The 18,902-nt window shown below is 41.4% G+C and overlaps 1 protein-coding gene across 1 annotated transcript in view; it reads right to left on the reverse strand.

The window, feature by feature from the left end:
* The window catches only part of STT3B (STT3 oligosaccharyltransferase complex catalytic subunit B), a 74,116-nt gene that overhangs the window by 15,004 nt on the left and 40,210 nt on the right, over positions 1-18,902 (reverse strand). The window contains exons 6-9 of the mRNA XM_073333369.1: positions 7,460-7,558; positions 6,142-6,288; positions 3,127-3,175; positions 495-649 (exon numbers count right to left, since the gene is read on the reverse strand). Coding sequence (XP_073189470.1) covers positions 495-649; positions 3,127-3,175; positions 6,142-6,288; positions 7,460-7,558 — 450 coding nt within the window. The remainder of the gene's footprint in view (positions 1-494; positions 650-3,126; positions 3,176-6,141; positions 6,289-7,459; positions 7,559-18,902) is intronic.

Below are 18,902 nucleotides of genomic sequence, written 5' to 3' on the forward strand. Positions count from 1 at the left end.
ACAATTTTATTGTTTATAGAAAAGGAGATCTGCAATGGAAATTGTTCCAGACTGTCACTAGTTTAATTTGGAAATATTGAAATTCACTAAGGGATTATATGATTTAAGTATTAACTAAAAAATGAGGTTCTCCACCCCCACACTCTGGCCCCTTTCATGCTGGATCAAAGGTGCTGGAGCAGAATGAAGGGGCCCTGAAAGCCCTGGTTTTGGCTGGTACATTGAACCATATTAAGAAATTTAATATTTTCAGTACTATCTCTTGGAAAATATTTTATCATCTCCAGTAAATCAAATTGCTATAAATTGTGTTCAATGCTATGTGGCGACAGCAAACTTTACAAAAGTGTCTTTATCCAATATCCACAGTTGTTGAAGCCTTCTTCTAATACAAAATGCACACCAGCTTTGTTATGGGATGCAAAGCACACCAAACGAAGCAGAACTTTGATGAAGACAAAATTCTAGAAAATAATTTTTGAATATGTTCTTACCAAAGACTCTTTCATCATTGATGTTTTTGATACAGAACCACAGCCCTGCTGGGAAAGTACACACGAGAATATGTAGATCAAAAAAGAAGGAAACCCATGTTGTAGGCTGATGCTCAGACACAGAGGCAATGATCGGGATGTGAATTTTCGCATACCTTGTTTAAAAAAAATTCAGTTCAAATTATTTTGAAATGATGAAGTTGCCAAAATTGTATAAATCAGAATTCTGAAGCAAATTTAAAAGTAAACATTTTAATTTAAAATGTTAAGACTTTATTCAGCAGAAGTTTGAGGCACCTTTTCTATACATAATATGGTCCCATATCTTATGATAGTCAAGAAAGAGACAGTTTGGGCACATATTTATTTTTTAACCCCAATATTAAGGACTAATTTTGTGGAATCAAAAGGTATTATTAAAATGTTTTGCTCTGTCCCCTGGCTAAATGCTAAACCAAATTCAATAGAATCAAATACTCATGCTGCTATACAAGCCATTTTTAATTTTGGAAATTCATAACACATCTGACCAATTAATTGATTTGCAGCACATCCCCTTAAGTTCTTGATGCGGACAGTTTCAAAGAGCTCTCCTCTTTGCAATTTTCTCAGTGCCTTAAGTTATCAATGTTAGCTACTGAGGTCAGCCTTTACATATATAAACCATGCAGTTGCTGGAGGCCTCACATCCATTTTCGCACTGAGGCTTTGGCCTTGTCTACACTAAGAAATTATGTGCGTTAAATACTCAGTGCAGAGTAGGCCAAATTGCATTTAATATTATGTCTTTTAATTGTGGTCTGCTCTAGGGTTAAACACTACCACATGACACGATGCTGAACAGTTCTTTGTCTACAAAGACAACTAAGTCATGTTTAATATTGTGTTAATGTGTTCTGACAATATAATTTTCTAATGTAGACAAGCCTTACAAGTGAAAGGCTGATTCTACACAGCTCACTCCATTTAAGGGCATAGAAGAAAGCAAGCCTGTTCTTTACATGCGCTTGAGTGTACTGTTAATGACAGGAGTTCTGACTTTACGCCCTTTATACAGTTTGATTCATTTTATAGTAAAATGTGGCAGTAATTATGATTTGGCAGAGCCCAGGTTGCTGGTACCTTGAGCTCTTGTGCCCCCCACTCCTATAGAACTTCAAAACTTGGTTCTACAAACAGAACCCCATGTGAGCGAGAGTCTGTGGGGAGAGTTACCCCTGAATTGTGCGGTCTGTTTCCCCAGAATCTGATCAAGCTAATTGAAGCCATATTGCGTGCATTCAGTCACCATGAATTAACAAAATAGAACACCAATAGTTAAGGGATAATTTGGACAAGCAGGGCTTTTTGAGGCAAGATCAAATACTAGGTGCAGGCTTGCAGTTTCTGCTAATCAGAATGGGAGGAGGGGAGAAGAGTCAACAAATTATGAGACAAAGAAAATAAGTGGATAGAGACATTGAGTTTGGGTGCCTTTGATATAGAAGCTTATTACAACTAAGGTTGTTAGGAATGTTTCTTTGGTAAGTAGTTGACTGAAATTAGGAGAAGTGATGATCCAGTAGGGGGTCACTATGAGCTATGTGTTTTGTAAAAATTAATTATAAAAAGACTATATAATAGAGTGTACTTTGGAGCAGTTCTCTGAAGCTATCCTGAGAGACCTTTTCCTGACACTATACTCCCCAGCAGTGAAGCGACTGGTCATCACTGACCTGCTGCTGATTATTCAATATCATCTCAAATTTTAGGTAATTATTTGGGATGTCCTAAATCTATTGCTTATGTCTATGTATGCTTAAATCTAATAAATAGTAGTTTTAGATAAAAGCACGCTTATTTGTATCAATCTTTCATCAGATGGAAGTGCTGTGTTCCCATTGCTTATTTCTGACACTGCCTGGAGTGAAACAGTTAAGTTACCACTGCTTTGGGTTCTGAAAACCCTGGGTAACGTGTATGTAAAATATTTTTTTGTAAGTTTTACTCAGATTTACCATTAAGTGACTGTTTAATTATTCTATATAACATTTTCAAGGACTAAATTTTAAAAAATAGTTTAAAATACCCATATGTGTACAAACGGAATTATTCACACAGACTGGACATTTGCAGATGCATGCTAAATGTATGAGTGCTAAAAACTTGTGTGAGAGATAACTGTCATTAAAGATTCATGTACGTTTTGTGCAAAGTCCGTATATATTGCATAGGTATAACTTTAAAAAAATCTGTCCCCAAATGTTAATGGAACCTTTTTAATGATACCGTATTTTATAGATGCAAGTGTCTCAAATCTCAGTTGGGGAATACTTTTTTGGTTCAAAGAAAGAGTTCCACAGAAGTTGGAATCTTGATAGTTTTAAAATAGTTGCCACCTATCTACAAACACCTAAAAGAGGCAACATTTTGAGGAATACCCTCTCAATTGTCAATAAGGGAAAAACTCAGCAAAATGTCAATGTTTGGAACTATATTGGTCACAGTTTCAAGACAGGTTATGTAAATGCTCTCTCCAAACACTGTGTGGAAAATTTATATGTGAGCTCTTATTGATGAGAAGTGGGATGGAACGTGTGTGTTTTATATTTCAACAAGACATATAATTCACAATTCCTCTATCCCTACTTACCCAGTGTCCCACAGTGAATAAAACCTGCCACTCCATGGAGCAATGTAACCTGAAAAAGTCAATGAAAAAAATACTCTGCTTAGATATTTAATTATAATGATTTAGATATTTCTTCAGATGTCTGCATAAGCATATATTACAATGAAAGTTTAAAACATATAATTTATACAATTATTTCTGTCAAATAGACTTGCTATGATACAGTTTATATGCATAACTAAAAATGATTCTCCTCTTAAGGAATTAAGAATTATCAGCCTTACAGGACTTACACTATACTGTACAGATTCAATGTCATCATCACTCACACAGCTCAACAAATCATCAAGAGGTGGAGTAGTAGTTAAGACACATGTTCCAAAAATCAAAGACAGTCTATAGCGTTTGGAGAAGGGAGATATTCAATCAAAATAAAAGAGAACAGACTACCTACATACTTTCCTTGCAAAGTACTGTTCCTAAGTCATCAACATTTCATCTAACATTTGATTTCTCTAATGCCATCACTGCAGTATCTACATGCAACAGTGAATGCATACTAGTATTCAGACACCCTGATAAACCTTACATAAAAGCGTCAGGCTTTTTGAACGTGGCTCTAACACAAAAAGAAAGTGATGATACTGTAGATCTCCAAGCTGAAAGAATTATTTTATTTTATTTTTCCTTCCCCTGTCATTTAATGAAAACAACACAGAAAAGTATTAAACTGAAGCATGAAAAATAAAATCTCATCTTTTAATCCTTATGGCTTTATGCATGGAGTAGGAAGAAGTTCTCTCAAGTCTGCATGTCAGCTGAACATAACTGATTCAAAGTTTTAATCTCTTATTCTATATAACAGGAGGTGCTGAGGGCAAATTTGTGTACATGACTTTATTTTCCCCAAACCACACCTTCTGTTAATAGTACAGATACATATTTACCCTTTGTTTTCAATATTGTTTTACCCTCTATAAATGGATGTAGAGTAGTTTTACTACTACTAAACTGAAATATTGTAGGTTCCTACAGATACCCCTTTTCTCGCTGTAACTTGGCGATTCAATTTAGGAGCAAAACTCCAAATCTGAATACTCCTGAACGTTTTGAAAATTAAGATCTAGGCTCTGCAAGTTCATTTCCATCTCTTCTACTTTCTACTATGAATAATGCCCTGAGAAAAAATTTTTAAACATCAGCGGCCAAATTTTGCCCTTGTATATCTGCCTGAAAAGTTCCACTGAAGTAAGTGGGAGCTGCTCACATGTATCTGAAGGCAGATCACAATCCAGCAAGTTGTGGAAGCGTCTGGTAAGATGTATATTTGTTCTTTTTGTAACTTTTCAGCTCAACAGCAAAACAAAAAGATTGCTGTTACAACCCTGAACACTAAAGTCAGCAGCATTTTTTTTGAACAACTATGTTATACATTCATAAAGAAGTTTTACAAGAAGAGGAATATTAAGACGCAAGAATGCAGTTACTGTAATGAGATTTTGAGTCTTGAGAAAGTTTGCATTTCAGGGAATAGAGCAAAGCTGGCTTTTAAGGTCAATGACACAGATCCGTGCAGTTTCTTGTATGTTCAGTGCTTTCTCAGATGTTCAGTTAAGCCAGGAGGCTAGTGGATTTCAATTTTAAAAGCAATTAGTAATGTGAGAATTACTGATTTGACGACATCAGGGTTCTGATTCAGTAAGTATGGTGTACTGGCACATCTCTTTCTTGCTGCCATATTTTCCAGAATTTTAACATTTATTTAAAATTTTTTTAAAAGTAACTCTAGCAGTTAAGGATGTTGAGATAGCCTCAAAAACATGAGCGAAGTGTAAAAAGATGCTATGCCTGCATTTGTAGAAGCTGAAACAATAGCTCCAGAGGTGCCACCTGTACATTCATATCACTGAGTGCTAACTCAGATATTCAATGGTATTTTGGCATAAGTGACCAGGCTTGGGAGACATTATCTACCTCCCCCTCAATAAGATACACCCAAGGAGCCTAAAAGAGCATAGCTGGCATCGCAGGCACCCCCAAAAGGGAGCTAAACTCAACAAGTCTAGTGGGTCACATAAGCCTCACCTAGTGGAAGTCAAACCCAAAGTACCTAGCAGAGTCCAGGAGTGCATATGGACCCCAAAGAGAGGGAGTCAAACCAAAAGAGCCCTGAAAGTCTCATGACCATATTCTGAAGATCTGCACAATAAATTGTTAGCAGCATCACTTGTGGGTGGATCTTATTTTGTGGGCAGGGCTTGGAAGAGTACCAGTACCTTTATGTTCTGACTTCTGGACATTAACAAGTGTATCCCCAGTTTTCACAGTTTTGAACTGTATAGTACATTATCTCTTTTCCACTTTCTTCCCCAAAGCCTAATTTTATCTGTTCCTTTTCATTATTTGAGAAAATGATGATTTACAATAGTTTACAAAGGCAAGGGACAATTTACAGTAGAAAACTACAACTTTCTTAGATTTTTACTTTTTTTTAATATAAATTTGAACTTCTATCTTCAGTGCACTGTGAAGTAGAAAACACATAGGCTTCGAACACAGACACTTGCTTGCCTCATTTAAACGTCTTCCAGGCACGTAACAGAAATGATGGGTTAAATAATTTTTCTTTTAAAAGCAAGAAAACATGTTTAACAACCCACTATATGCTTAACAGACTGCCACTGACCAACTGGAATTTCATTATACTGATATCCTCTTTAGGTTTTAGTTATCTATTTTAGGTTCAAATCTGGCTGAGGTCACAAGTGAATTTGGTGATCTCATCGTAGCCTACATCAGACATTTGGTAACATCATAAAAAATCCTGTCCAGGAGGCTCAGAGTTGGAACAGTGTTTTACTGGACAGGCCTAAAGTGCAGTGGTGGGGCTCTAATAAGAACTATCTAGAATCTGTTCACATACTGTTTAATTTTAGTCAGACAAGAATTATTCCTACCCACGCTAATTTAAGAGCATTCATCAACTTTTATCTTCACCTTAAAGTACACACTCAGTTCTCATTTGCGGTCTCTTACCTGTATATGTCAAATAGATGACACTCAGGAATACAACACCAGCAGCTAGTGACACACCCAAGAAGAACAAGGTCTGGAATTCTTGCTTTGTTAGTCTGTCTCTCAAATACTGCAAAAAGGCATAGGCTTGCAAAAGTGCAAAAACACCTGTTTAAAGAAAGAGGAAAATTCTTTTATAAATTCTCCAGTAGAACAAGCAATAACTGGTATAGCTATGGAATCCTTTGGCCAAGGTTATGTCTCCACTAGCACTTTTGTCCATCAGGGGTGTGAAACCCCCCTCCCCCCTCCCCCCCCCGACATAAATGCTGATGTGGACAGTGCTATATTAGCAGGAGACGCTCTCCTGTCAGCATATAGGGGCTATACAGGAGACCTTACAGGGTGCAGCTACAGTGGTACAGCTGTGCTGCTGTAAGGTCTGTAGTGTAGACACAGCCTATGTTGGAAGTCTGGGAAACACATTGTATGACCTTTTAAGAAGACTACTGCAATGCTTACCCTTCTGGCCAAGAACCCATTAACCCCTATACTCATTTGATATGTGATCCACAAGACTAATTTGCAAGTTAGATCACTCAGGTATCTTTAAAGTAAAAAATGTTGCTGTTGATAAAGGGAAGGTACTCCTCTATTGAGGAGTCAGGGGACACTACTTCCCATCAGATTCCCAGTTTGTTGTCATTGGTACTTGCTCCAATGACCCACTCTGCAAAAATCTAACACAGGTCTCCTGAAATCAAACAATAGATGGCCTGTATCTTGGGACTAATGAAAAGTAAATTTTCATACAAGAGGAGCTGACTGAAAAATGTAAACTATGAATACTAAAATGTAAAAATCCCTCATATAGAATGTTTCACACTGAACAATTTCAGAAAAAAAATCAGAATTATTTTAAATTATTTATAAATTCAGTTGTTCAGTGGAAATTATATTCTACCTACCAAACATTCCAAATACACCACTGTTTTTGATACTTAAGTCACATTATATTCCAAAATTACAGTTGATCTAGTAGTAAATACATGACTGTCATATTGAGAAATGATCTAGTTCAATACTGGTAAAAGATTTACTACCTCCATTAACTTACACAAAAAAAGGATAATTTAACAATTAAAAAGGCATCTCCCCCTCTGAAATTTACTAAATTGCAACATTTTCTATCCTTACCAATTTAATTAGCTAACATGTTTCTCCTTAACAACTTACATAATACAAAGGAGGTGAACAGCAACTTTTTTACCACAAATTCGTGGAATTCTTTGATGCATTAAAATTTTTGGAAATATTAAAAGAATTCTAGTGTTCCTACCTGCAGCAGCCATGTGCTCACTTGTTCTAATTGGCTGAAAGCCCACAAAAGGTATCTGCATGGATAATATTAAGCCCACAATGTAGAAAGTGCTATATGCTACAGAAGAGAAAAGGGGAAGAGTATGAATTACTACATGATATTTCAAAAAACCTTCACTACATCTCAAAAACAATTTCAATTTTCCTTTTATTCCCACCTGCAATGACACATAATATAGCAGAATACATCATTTAGGTATTTGTAGTATTGATTTATACTACACACTATTTTTCTTCAGATTTACTCTGAAGAGATCTTCGCAATTTTCACAACAGGAACACACTCGTTAACAATGGCTCTGGAGAAAGCAAGGAGACCTCTGTTACTAATTGCACTAATATGTTCTTGCAAAGCATGAAAGAGTAAATGTTTCTTCTTTAGTTTGAGAGGTAAATGAAATCAATAGTCCATCCACCCAAGACATCTTCCTCTTGTTTGCCCTATCCCCAACAAAGAACTGATATCTGCAGGATAAGCGGCATTAGAAGAAGGAACAGAAGATGCATTCCATATGGAGAGAAAGGAACAGACTGGGACCATTTAGAGAGGAGACAATTGAAGTATACAAAAGAATGAATGGCATAAGTTAATGTAAATCAGTATACCTATTTGCCTTTCTCCTAATACAAGAAGGAGCGGACATTCAATTAACTTGAAAAGCAACCAAAAAAATAAGTAAGTAAGTAGTAAATAAATAAATAAATAAATAATAAAAGTACCTTAAAAGAAACCCACAGTGCACCATATATATTTTTAAACTTTGAAACTCAAACCACAAAGGATTGAAAGCTAAGAATTAGGTCGGATTGGGAGGGGGAAAAAAGGATTAGAATTTACATGAACAATACGAACATCCAGAGTAAAATATTAGATAAAATTCGGAGCATTTTATTTTGAACGGCCTTCATGCCATCATGCTTCAGGACAAACCATCCACTGCCTGAAGAGATTTGGGAGAAACTTTCCATTATGAAAAAAGAAAAGGAGTACTTGTGGCACCTTAGAGACTAAACAATTTATTTGAGCATAGGCTTTCGTGAGCTACAGCTCACTTCATCGGATGCATACTGTGGAAAATACAGAAGATGTTTTTATACACAGAGACCATGAAAAAATGGGTGTTTATCACTACAAAAGGTTTTCTCTCCCCCCACCCCACTCTCCTGCTGGTAACAGCTTATCTAAAGTGATCACTCTCCTTACAATGTGTATGATAATCAAGGTGGGCCGTTTCCAGCACAAATCCAGGGTTTAACAAGAACGTCTGAGGAAGGGGGGGAGGACGGGGGGGACCACAAGGGGAAATAGGTTACTTTTTATAATGAATCAACCATTCCCAGTCTCTATTCAAGCCTGAAGTTAATTGTATCCAGTTGACTTCCCAACTGTCAGGGTATTTAAGCACTGGAACAAACTGCCTTGGGAGGTTGTGGAATCTCCGTCATTAGAGGTTTTTAAGAACAGGTAGATAGATAAGTATAAACTGCCTACGAATCACTCTTTTCCCCTTAAATTAATTCCGACCCCCACAATTTGAAAATATATTTCAGTATTAAGGTGTCCACAACTAAACACAACACAGTCTCACCAGAGTCATATGAAAATGGACCATTGGCATGGCTTTTGGTTGACGCATGAAGGTACATATGAATCTTTAGCGCATCAAGCATGTAAATATCTTACAACAGTGCCATGTAAACCCCTGTTCTCACTTTCAGGTGACATTGTGAACAAGAAGTGGGCAGCACGGTCTCCTGCAAACGTAAACAAACTTGTTTGTCTGAGCGATTGGCTGAACAAGAAATAAGACTCTGTGGACTTGTAGGCTCTAAAGTTTTACAGTAAAAGCTTTGTTATCCAGCATGTTGGTTAATTAAATATTCTGGTTAACTGAGAGTTATACTTTATCAATGGAATACCAATTTTCAAAGAATTAGAATACAGTAACTCCTCACTTAACATTGTAGTTATGTTCCTGAAAAATATGACTAAATGAAACGATGTTAAACTAACCCAATTTTCCCATTAGAATGAATGTAAATGGGGGAGGGGGGGGAGAGGGTTAGGTTCCAGGGAATTTTTTTTTTTTTTTTTGACATACAGTACAGTACTATAGTTGGGAGGTGCCCCTGCCTTACCCCACACAGGCACAGCCCACTGGCACTGGAGACAATGAGGCAGGCAAAGAGGCTGAAGGTGCTGTAGGCTAGGAGAAGCATGTTGCACAGCAGCAGCGGCAGCTTCCCCTATTCTGCAAGCATGAGGGGTGGAGGGGGGGTTCAACCCTCGGCCCACCCACTCCACCCCTTCCCCCAAACCCCACCCTTAACCCACCTCTTCTTCCCCCCACCCCTTCTGCCCCTTTACTCTACACACCGCATCCTCATTCCTCCTCTCTCCCTCCCTCCCTCCCTCCCCGACTCCTGCCCGTGGCAATCAGCTGGCTTGTGGTGTTCAGGAGGGAGAGGGGAGGATCAAGGACACGGCAAGCAGGCTCCCCCTCCTTCCCCTGCCTCCTGAACACCGCAAGCCAGCTAATTGCTGTGGGCAGGAGGCAGCTCCCTCCTGCCCACGGCAATCAGCTAGCTTGCAACATTCAGGGGGCAGGAGGGCGGCGGGGGGGAGCAAAGACACAGAGCGCAGCTTCTCTCCTCCCTCCCCTGACTCCTGCCTGTGGCAATCACCTGGCTTGCGGCATTCAGGAGGCAGGGGGAGCCTGCACACCAAGTCCTTGCTCCTCCCCCCCGAATGCTGCAAGCCAGCTGATTGCTGCAGGCAGGAGGCAGAGGGAGAAGTCGCCAATCCGCGGGATCTGCCAGCGGGCAGGAGGCGCTGGGGGGCGCAGCATAGGGGAGCTGATAGGGGGGCTGCCAGCTGTGGACAAAGCAGGCAGCCAAACGACATTATAGCAAAGCATTGCACAACTTTAATGGAGCATGTTCTGTAATTGAAGAGGAATGTAAGCTCGAAACAACGTTAAGCGAGAGGACGTTAAGTGGGGAGTTACTGTACAATAAAGTGAATAAAGTATAAAATATGGAAGAACAGTATATACGTATTCACCAATCCAGTAGTAGTACTGCACTTCAGAGTGACTGGTTTCTTGAAGCACTTAGGGTTATACAGGTAAAGTTTTCTGTACAGTAGATTATATTATGACACTACATATCACTATGGGCAGTGCATGGCATACACCCAAATCACTAAAAATACACTTAACACTAAAACTACACTAAACATAGTTTAATCTTTGGTGATTCAGAAGGCACTTCAGGATCTTGCAGTGCCTCAGGTCATCATTATCAACATCAATTATCATTGTAGATATAGAAGGTGTAGGAGATTGGGCTGAATCTGTAATGACCCTATGACAGGTGTGGGCAAACTTTTTGACCTGAGGGCCACATCTGGGTAGTCCATGAATGCTCACAAAATTGGGGTTGGGGTGCAGGAGGGAGGGCTCTGGTTGGGGATGCGGGCTCCAGGGTGGGGCAGAAATGAGGAGTTCAGGGTACAGGAAAGGGTTCCAGGCTGGGGAGTGGGGTGTGGGCGGTGAGGGCTCCAGCTGGGGGTGTGGGCTCTGGGCTGGGGATGAGGTGTAGGAGGGTGCTCTGGGTTTGGAGGGCAGGAGGGGGATCAGGGCTGGGACAGGAGCTTGGAGTGTGGGAAGGGGTGCAGGCGGGTGCTCTCGGCTGGTATCGAGGGGTTTGGAGGGCGGGAGGGGAATCAGGGCTGGGGCAGGGGAAGAGGCTCAGGGGTGCAGGCTCCCGGTGGCACTTACCTCAAGCGGCTCTGCATACTGCCCTGTTCACAGCCAATGGGAGCTGCAGGGGCAGCGCTTGGGGCGGGGGCAGCGTGCAGAGCAGAGGCCCCAAGCTGCCCCTACGCGTAGAAGCCATGCCTCTGCTTCTGGGAGCCGCATGGTGCGGCCCCCAACCCTGCTCCCCAGCTGGAGCGCCGGAGGGGCCATGCTGCTGCTTCTGGAAGCTGTGTGGAGTGGCCCCCGGCTGGAGCGCCAGAGCGAGGCAAGCCCTAAACCCTGCTCCTCAGAAGGAGCTCAAGGGCCGGATTAAAATGGGTGACGGGCCGGATCCGGCATGCAGGCCATAGTTTGCCCACTCTGCCCTATGACAAACCCTGGAAGCTGCTTTTTTGAATAAATCCCTGATATCAGCTTGCTTACTTGTCTTCTGCTTCTTTTGCAGAAAAGTAGAGTGAAGAATGGGCACCTGCATAACCTGGTGGATAGTATACTAGGCCCAGTTACTAGACTGAAGATTTGTATTGGGAGATATCAGAAATGCAGGTTAATAGAGCTTTCTGATTGATAAAGTGTCAGATAGCACACCTTTTACAGTACATTGTGTTATTTTTGAATGCAATTTTTTGTATATAATTCTACATTTGTAAGCTCAACTATCATGATAAAGAGATTCTTTAGAAGGGTGAATTGAAAAATACTATTTCTTTTGTTTTTCACAGTGCAAATATTTGTAACCAAAAGTAAATATAAAGTGAACACTGTACACTTTGTATTCTGTGTTGTAATTTAAATCAATATATTTGAAAATGTAGAAAACATCCAAAATATTTATTTAAATGGTATTCTATTATGGTTTAATCGCGATTAATTTTTTAAATTGCGTGATTAATCGTGATTAATTTTTTTAATCGCTTGACAGCCCTACTTTAAATATATTTTATACCTTTTTAGAATATCTCTACCTTTTATCATTCAAACTGGAAGTACATGACACCTGTTAGAGAAAGCTCAGCCTCATCTCTCTTATTTCCTAGTTGAAAGCTGACTAACTAGCTATCCCAGTTCTGAACCCTGGAAGCGGACACCTTAAGGGAAAATGGTAAACTAGCCACCCAGCCGTTCATCACAGAACGTTCCATAATCATTGCACTCCACTATTGGTCACTCTAACTTTACTTGGCATCAAAGAGATTTCCAAAACAGTTAGCCGCTTCAACCCAGACTTCAATTCTCTAGACGTTCCTGAAATAATTCTTGATTACAAACACTATCTGTTCAAAGGTGGCTTACAGTAAGCTGAAGCTTTCATGCAACTTTCAGGATAGACTTTAGCCTTCTTGTCATTTCTTCTCCTGGAAACTGGGGGGCAGCACACTTGCTATCACTTTTACAAATACTCTGGGCCACATTCTTTGCTACAGTCCCAATCCTGCGATGAGCTCCCCAAGGACGGATCCATAAACCCACTCAAAGCTCCACTGAGTTATAAGAGGTTCCATCCATGCAAAGCTCATAGCAGGATCAGGTCCTATATTTATTATTGGTATTTCTGTAGCTCCTAGGAACCCTGATAAGGAATTAGGGCCCCACTGTACAATGCACTGGACAGACAAGTAGCTAAAATAACCAGACGCATCAATCAAGATGACTTGCCACCTTTTTGTTTCTAGTGGCTTCCTTTCAGCATTTGTTTTTGAGCCCTTGGTCTGGCTACTATTTTATCATCTATGTCAAGGGAATATATCTTTGCTGTATAATACTCAATTTTCAAGGAACAGTTATAAATATTCGTAACACCATAAAAATGTTGTAACACTGCCATCCTGTGGAATAAAAGTAACTGACATGCATCAGTGCATGTCATATTTGTCTAATAAACTATCTCAATATAAAGCATCACTTTTAAGCCTCCTATATTATTGTTATGTTTTCTACATAATAATTTATTTTTCCCCTACTTTATTCACCTCCCCACTACCTCCCCGCAAAAGTTTGGGAAAGGCAGAAAGTGTGACCATCACAGTCAGATTCTCCCTTTCCCAGAAGTGCCTAAGAATTCTTGAAACAGAAAAAGAAAACCTGGTGCACTGTGCATGCTCTATTTTGATACTTCAATTCAAACTATTATTAAAATTCCTCCAAATCCCTTCATGCTTTGAGGATCCCATACCCAATTTTTAATCCCAACTGTATTCCACCTTTGAGATTCCACAATGAAGGCAACACATATTCCTGTTTAATCTGGAAGTGACAGTTACTTGCATGAAACTCTCCCCACTCTGAATTAAATACAGGCTTTTCCACATGGCTACCAGTTCCCTTCTGCCTGGGAGAGAAAAAAACAGCTAGGGTTCTAATTCAATGATGTTACTTTATTAGTAATCTATACCAAACTTTGTATACAAGAAAAAATTGTCAAAGCTCCGAAGTTAATAGATTTTAAGGGCAAAAGGGACCATCCTTTGATCATCTAGTCTAACATGCTGCATAACAGAGCTCACTGAATTCACTCCATAATGCCCTATTGGGTTTGTATATTCTTTGCAAGAACAACGAATCATGTACTCTCATCTAATGATTTTAAAAACTAATTGGGTCACCACAAAACGTCTATTATACAGAGAATAAGCAACTTTCACAAATCCAAGCTTTGACACAATTTTAGTTGCCGCGCAATGCACTAAATCATGAGAGAATAACCTCCTGAAAGTATGTCGGTGACTAAACCAACGCTGACTTCTGCAACCAAATCTATGCAGTTTTATACTATAAGTATTCATTTTGATTAGAGTATTCTAGACCCACAAAAATTAACAACTCAATCCTAGGGCAAAAAAAAAAATTAAAAACCCCAGACTGAAGTCAAAACACTGATATGTTTAATAATCCCCAGGTTGTTTGTTTTTTAAAATATGCTGCTCTTCAAATTATAAAATGCTAGTCTGGAGGACAAGAAATAGGTAATTTTAAATCAATCTCCCCTCGATTTAAGTCTTGAATAAGTGTGCTGGTTTACTAAATAAAACTGCAAAAAAAGTGTTCAGAACTTGAAAACGTAGAATTGCAGAGTGAAAATCACAAGTTAATAATGGGGGCAGCAAATTACAGACCCTAGAACTTGCATGAACATGTCCTATGTCTGCATCTGTAAATGCAAACATAGGACATGTTCCCTGGCAAACATATAAACATACAATGCAAAGTATTAAATAGTGTAGTAAATCGGAATCCTTTATGCAACAATTTATCAAAATATTTGAGATCACAATCAAGACTTTCTGCTTCTGGTCTGAAAAGGTTGCTTTCTTATTCAGACATTGGTACTGCATTGCAATTACAAGCAATTTGCTTGATCTTACCCAATACATCATTCAGATTCAAACAGAAGTCACTGACCCTTATGTCAAGATTAAAAAGGTATCAGTAGCTTGACCTCATGTGTTCAGGAGCAGTCAACGTGAGTTTAACACCCAGATTGCAAGTGGATCAGTAGATACACAGTTTACACTATTGAAGTCTTTAAACCATGATTTGAGCCAGAGGTTATGGGTCTTATTACAGGAGGGGGTGGGTGAGGTTCTGTGGCCTGCAATGTGCAAACGATCAGACTAGATGATCACAATGATCCCTTCTGGCCTTAAAGTTGATGAGTCACTGATACATTTGCCTACAAATCATAAAACATCCCCAATCCTAACAAAGAGTTCATGTTCTGGGAAAAAATCTGCCTGGTAAATTATTATGAATTATACTGCAAGGCAAATTATATTATGCCTCATTTAAAAAAATGGTTATTAACCTTCTGTAACTGTACTTCTTCTTCTTCTTCTTCAAGATGTGTTGCTCATGTCCGTTCCAATGTAGGTGTGTGCTTGCCCAGAGCAACGCCACCGGAAAGTTTTCCCTCAGTGGTATCTGTTGAGTCAGCTCTGGTGCCCCCTGGAGTCACACCCTCATAGTGCTGGTATATGGGGCCCTGCCACCCCCTCAGCTCCTTCTTGCCCGCTAACTCTGACAGAGGGGTAGGTCGGGGGACGGTTGGAATCGACATGAGCAACACATCTTGAAGAACAGTAGTTATGGAAGGTTAGTAACCAGTTTTTCTTCTTCAAGTGCTTGCCTACGTCCATTCCAATGTAGGTGGCTCCCAAGCAGTTGTGCAAGTGGAGGGTTCGAAATTCATTGGAATGCTGACTGTAACACCACTCAGCCGAAACCCACAGTGTCTAGCTTGCTGGGTTATGGCATAGTGGAAACTGAAAATGTGGACTGCCGACATCTACAGATGTCCCGAATAGGAACTTGTGCCATGAACGCTGCCACCGATGCTTGAGCTCTTAAGAGTGAGGTGTCAGCAGAGGAGCCGTGACCTTTGCTAGGTCATAGCATGTGCGGAGGCAGGCAGTGATCCACAATGAAATTCTCTGGGCTGAGACTGGACAGCCTTTCATTCGGTCTGCAATGGCTACAAAAAGCTGAGTGGATCTCTGAAAGCGTATAATCCTATTCTATGTAGAAAGCTAGTGCATTCAGTGAGTGGAGTCTCTGTTCCTCCATGTTAGCGTGTGGCTTTGGATAGAAGACGTGTAGGAAGATATCCTAGTTACTATGGAATTGTGATACCACCTTTGGCAGGAAGGCTGGGTGTGGCCGCAGCTGAACCTTGTCCTCAAAGACAACCGTGTAACAGTGGTTCTGAAGTAAGAGCTCGGCTCTCTGAGACCCTTCTGGCAGAAGTAATTGTGACCAGGAAGGCCACTTTCCAGGACAGGTAGAGAACATGTTGCCTGCAGTTCAAATGGGGGTCCTGTTAACCTTGCCAACACCAAGTTGAGGTCCCAGGGAGGGAGTGGCTGGCATACCTGGGGTGTATAACTGCTCCAAACCCTTAAGAAAATGACACAGACTGAGTTTGAAAAGACTGACCAGCCATTCATCTATAGGTGAAAGGCCAAGATTGCAGCTAGATGAAACCTAAATAGATGATACTGTTAGGTCTTGCTGTTTAAAGTGGAGTAGGTAATCTAGAATGAAAGGCAGTGTGTGCTGACTGAATAGCAGAAACTCCCTTTTGCACTGACCAGATCAAGAATCTCTTCCACTTTCCCAAGTACGTGGCTCTAGTAGCTGGTTTCCCTATTCCCTAAAAGCACCTCGGGAACAGGTCCAGAGCATGTCAGTTCTGCAAGGTTCAGACATGGAGTTTCCATGCTGCGAGATGAAGAGACTCGAGGTTCAGATGAAGTAGACAACCATTGTCCTGAGAGATCAGATCCAGAAACAGAGGCAGGTGGTGTTCACCGAGAGATCTAGGAGGATGGTGAACCAGTGCTGATGCAGCCAGGCCAGGGCCATCAGGATAAGATGCGTCCTGTCTCTTCTGACCTTCAGCAGGGCCCTGTGTATGAGAGGGATGGGAGGGAATGTGTAGAAGAGTTGGTCCATCCAAGAGAAGAGAAAGGCATCTGCAAGTGAGCCTGGGCTGTGGCCTAGGAAGGAGCAGAAGTGAAGACACTTCCTGTTATGCTTTGTCATGAACCGGTCTACCTGGAGAGTTCCCCACTTCTGGAAAACAGTACTAAGAATGTGTGGGCGAAGAGACCACTCGTGATGGTTGGAAAAGGATCTGCTGAGATGATCCACTAACTCATTCTGTGACCCCAGAAGGTAGAAGGCTTTGAAGTGGATCAAGTGGGTTATGCAGAATTCCCACAGGAGAGGAGCTTCCTGGCACAGGGGAGAGGAGCGTGCTCTGTCCTGCCTGTTTATGTAGAACATTGCTGTCATGTTGTCTGTAAGGACCAAAATGCAGTTGCCCTCCAAGTGGGGTTGGAATGCCTGGCAGGCTAGGCACCACTGCCCTCAGTTCCCTCACAATGATGTGTAACAAGAGCTCCTCCGGGGACCAGAGGCCCTGAGTCCTGAGGGGCCCAAAGTGAGCCCCCACCCCATTGCTGATGTGTCTGTAACTAGAGACATTGACGGCTGGGGCCTTGAGATGGGACTCTTACGCATACTGTCCATGGTACAGCCAAAGAAGGTGGCAATCACCGACGGGGGAACCGAGACCACTCAGTTCAGATGGTGTCAGCCCGGTACATATACCAACACCAGCCAAGACTGGAGAGATCTGAGCCATAGTCTCGCATGTTACTCCACATAGGTGCATGATGCCATATGCCCTAGGAGGAACTTTAGGCAGTTTCTTGCTGTTGTGATGACGTGATTCCTCAGGTTCTCTATGAGCACCTCTAGAGCGCTGAAGCAGTTTTCCATCAGAAAGTCTCTGGCCTGGGTCAAGCTGAGGACTGCCCCAAGGAATTCTATCTTTTGAACCAGGAAAAGGGTAGATTTCTACATGTTTATGAACAGCCCTGTTCATAGATCCTGGAAAGCTGACTGTATTAACTCCACATTTGCCTCCCCTGGGCCTTGAATCAAACTCTGATCAGTCAGTTGTTGAGGTAAGGGTAGACCTGAACCCCTTATCTCCTAAGGAAGACTGTGACGATTCCCATGCACTTCATGAATACTCGAGGGGCTGCTGGCAGACCAAATAGGAGCACAGTAAATTGGTAGTGCATGTTATTCACAACAAATCGTAGGAACCTTCTGTTTCCCTGTAAGATCACAATATGAAAATATATATCCTTCAGTCAAGGGTGGCATACCAGTCCCCCAGATCCAGAGCTGAGATTAAGGAGGCCAAGGAAACCATGTGGAACTTCAGTTTCCTCATCAATCCGTTGAGGTTTTGCAGGTCCAAGATTGGTCTGAGATCGCCATGAGCCTTTGGGATTAGGACGTAAAAGGAGCAGAACCCCTTACCCCTTCACTCTTGTGGAACCTCTTCCACTGATCCTGCCCTTCGGAGTGACTGCACCTCCTGGGCTAGAAGTTGCTCATGAGAAGGGTCTCTGAAGAGGGACGGGGAGGGTGGGAAGGAGGGGAACAACTGAACTGAAGGTGCATCCCACTTCTATCATGTGTAACACCCAGTGATCTGAGGTAACGTGAGCCCACGCCTGATAGAATTGGATAACCAGTCCACAAAAATAGGGGAAATCAGATACACACATTGTCCTTGTATGTCATCCCTGAGTGGCCCATCAAAAGGACTGCTTAGACCCCGCTGATTGTCTTGGGGTGGGTAGGAGGGGAGGGAGAGACAAACCAGGGCAGACGAGGACTGGGATGGAGGCCTCCTCTTATAGCCTCTACTGCTTCTCCTACAGTAGTCTTGTCTCTGCTGTGGTGGGTAGAAGCAGGCCATCATTTGGGGTTTATAGTGCTTACTGGTGGGAGCTGATATATACAATCCCAGGGATTTCAGGGTGCCTTTCGAGTCTTTCAGACTATGCAACTTTGAGTCGGTTTACTCTGAAAAGAGCACTCGCCTTTAAACGGAAGGTCCTACACTGTCTGCTGCACCTCATAGGGCAACTCCAAGGACTGAAGCCACGAGCTTCTTTTCATACTCACAGCCATAGTCATGGATCGGGCACAGTCTGTCACACCCAAAGCTGCCTGGAGGGACACTCTTGCCACTGATTTCTGCTCTACAACTAGGGCCGAGAACTCACCCCAGACTCCTGTGACAAAAGCTCCTTGAATTTTTCCATTGCGCTCCAGGAGTTG

Source organism: Lepidochelys kempii, chromosome 2, assembly GCF_965140265.1.
Source record: "Lepidochelys kempii isolate rLepKem1 chromosome 2, rLepKem1.hap2, whole genome shotgun sequence".
Classification (NCBI taxonomy): Eukaryota; Metazoa; Chordata; order Testudines; family Cheloniidae; genus Lepidochelys; species Lepidochelys kempii.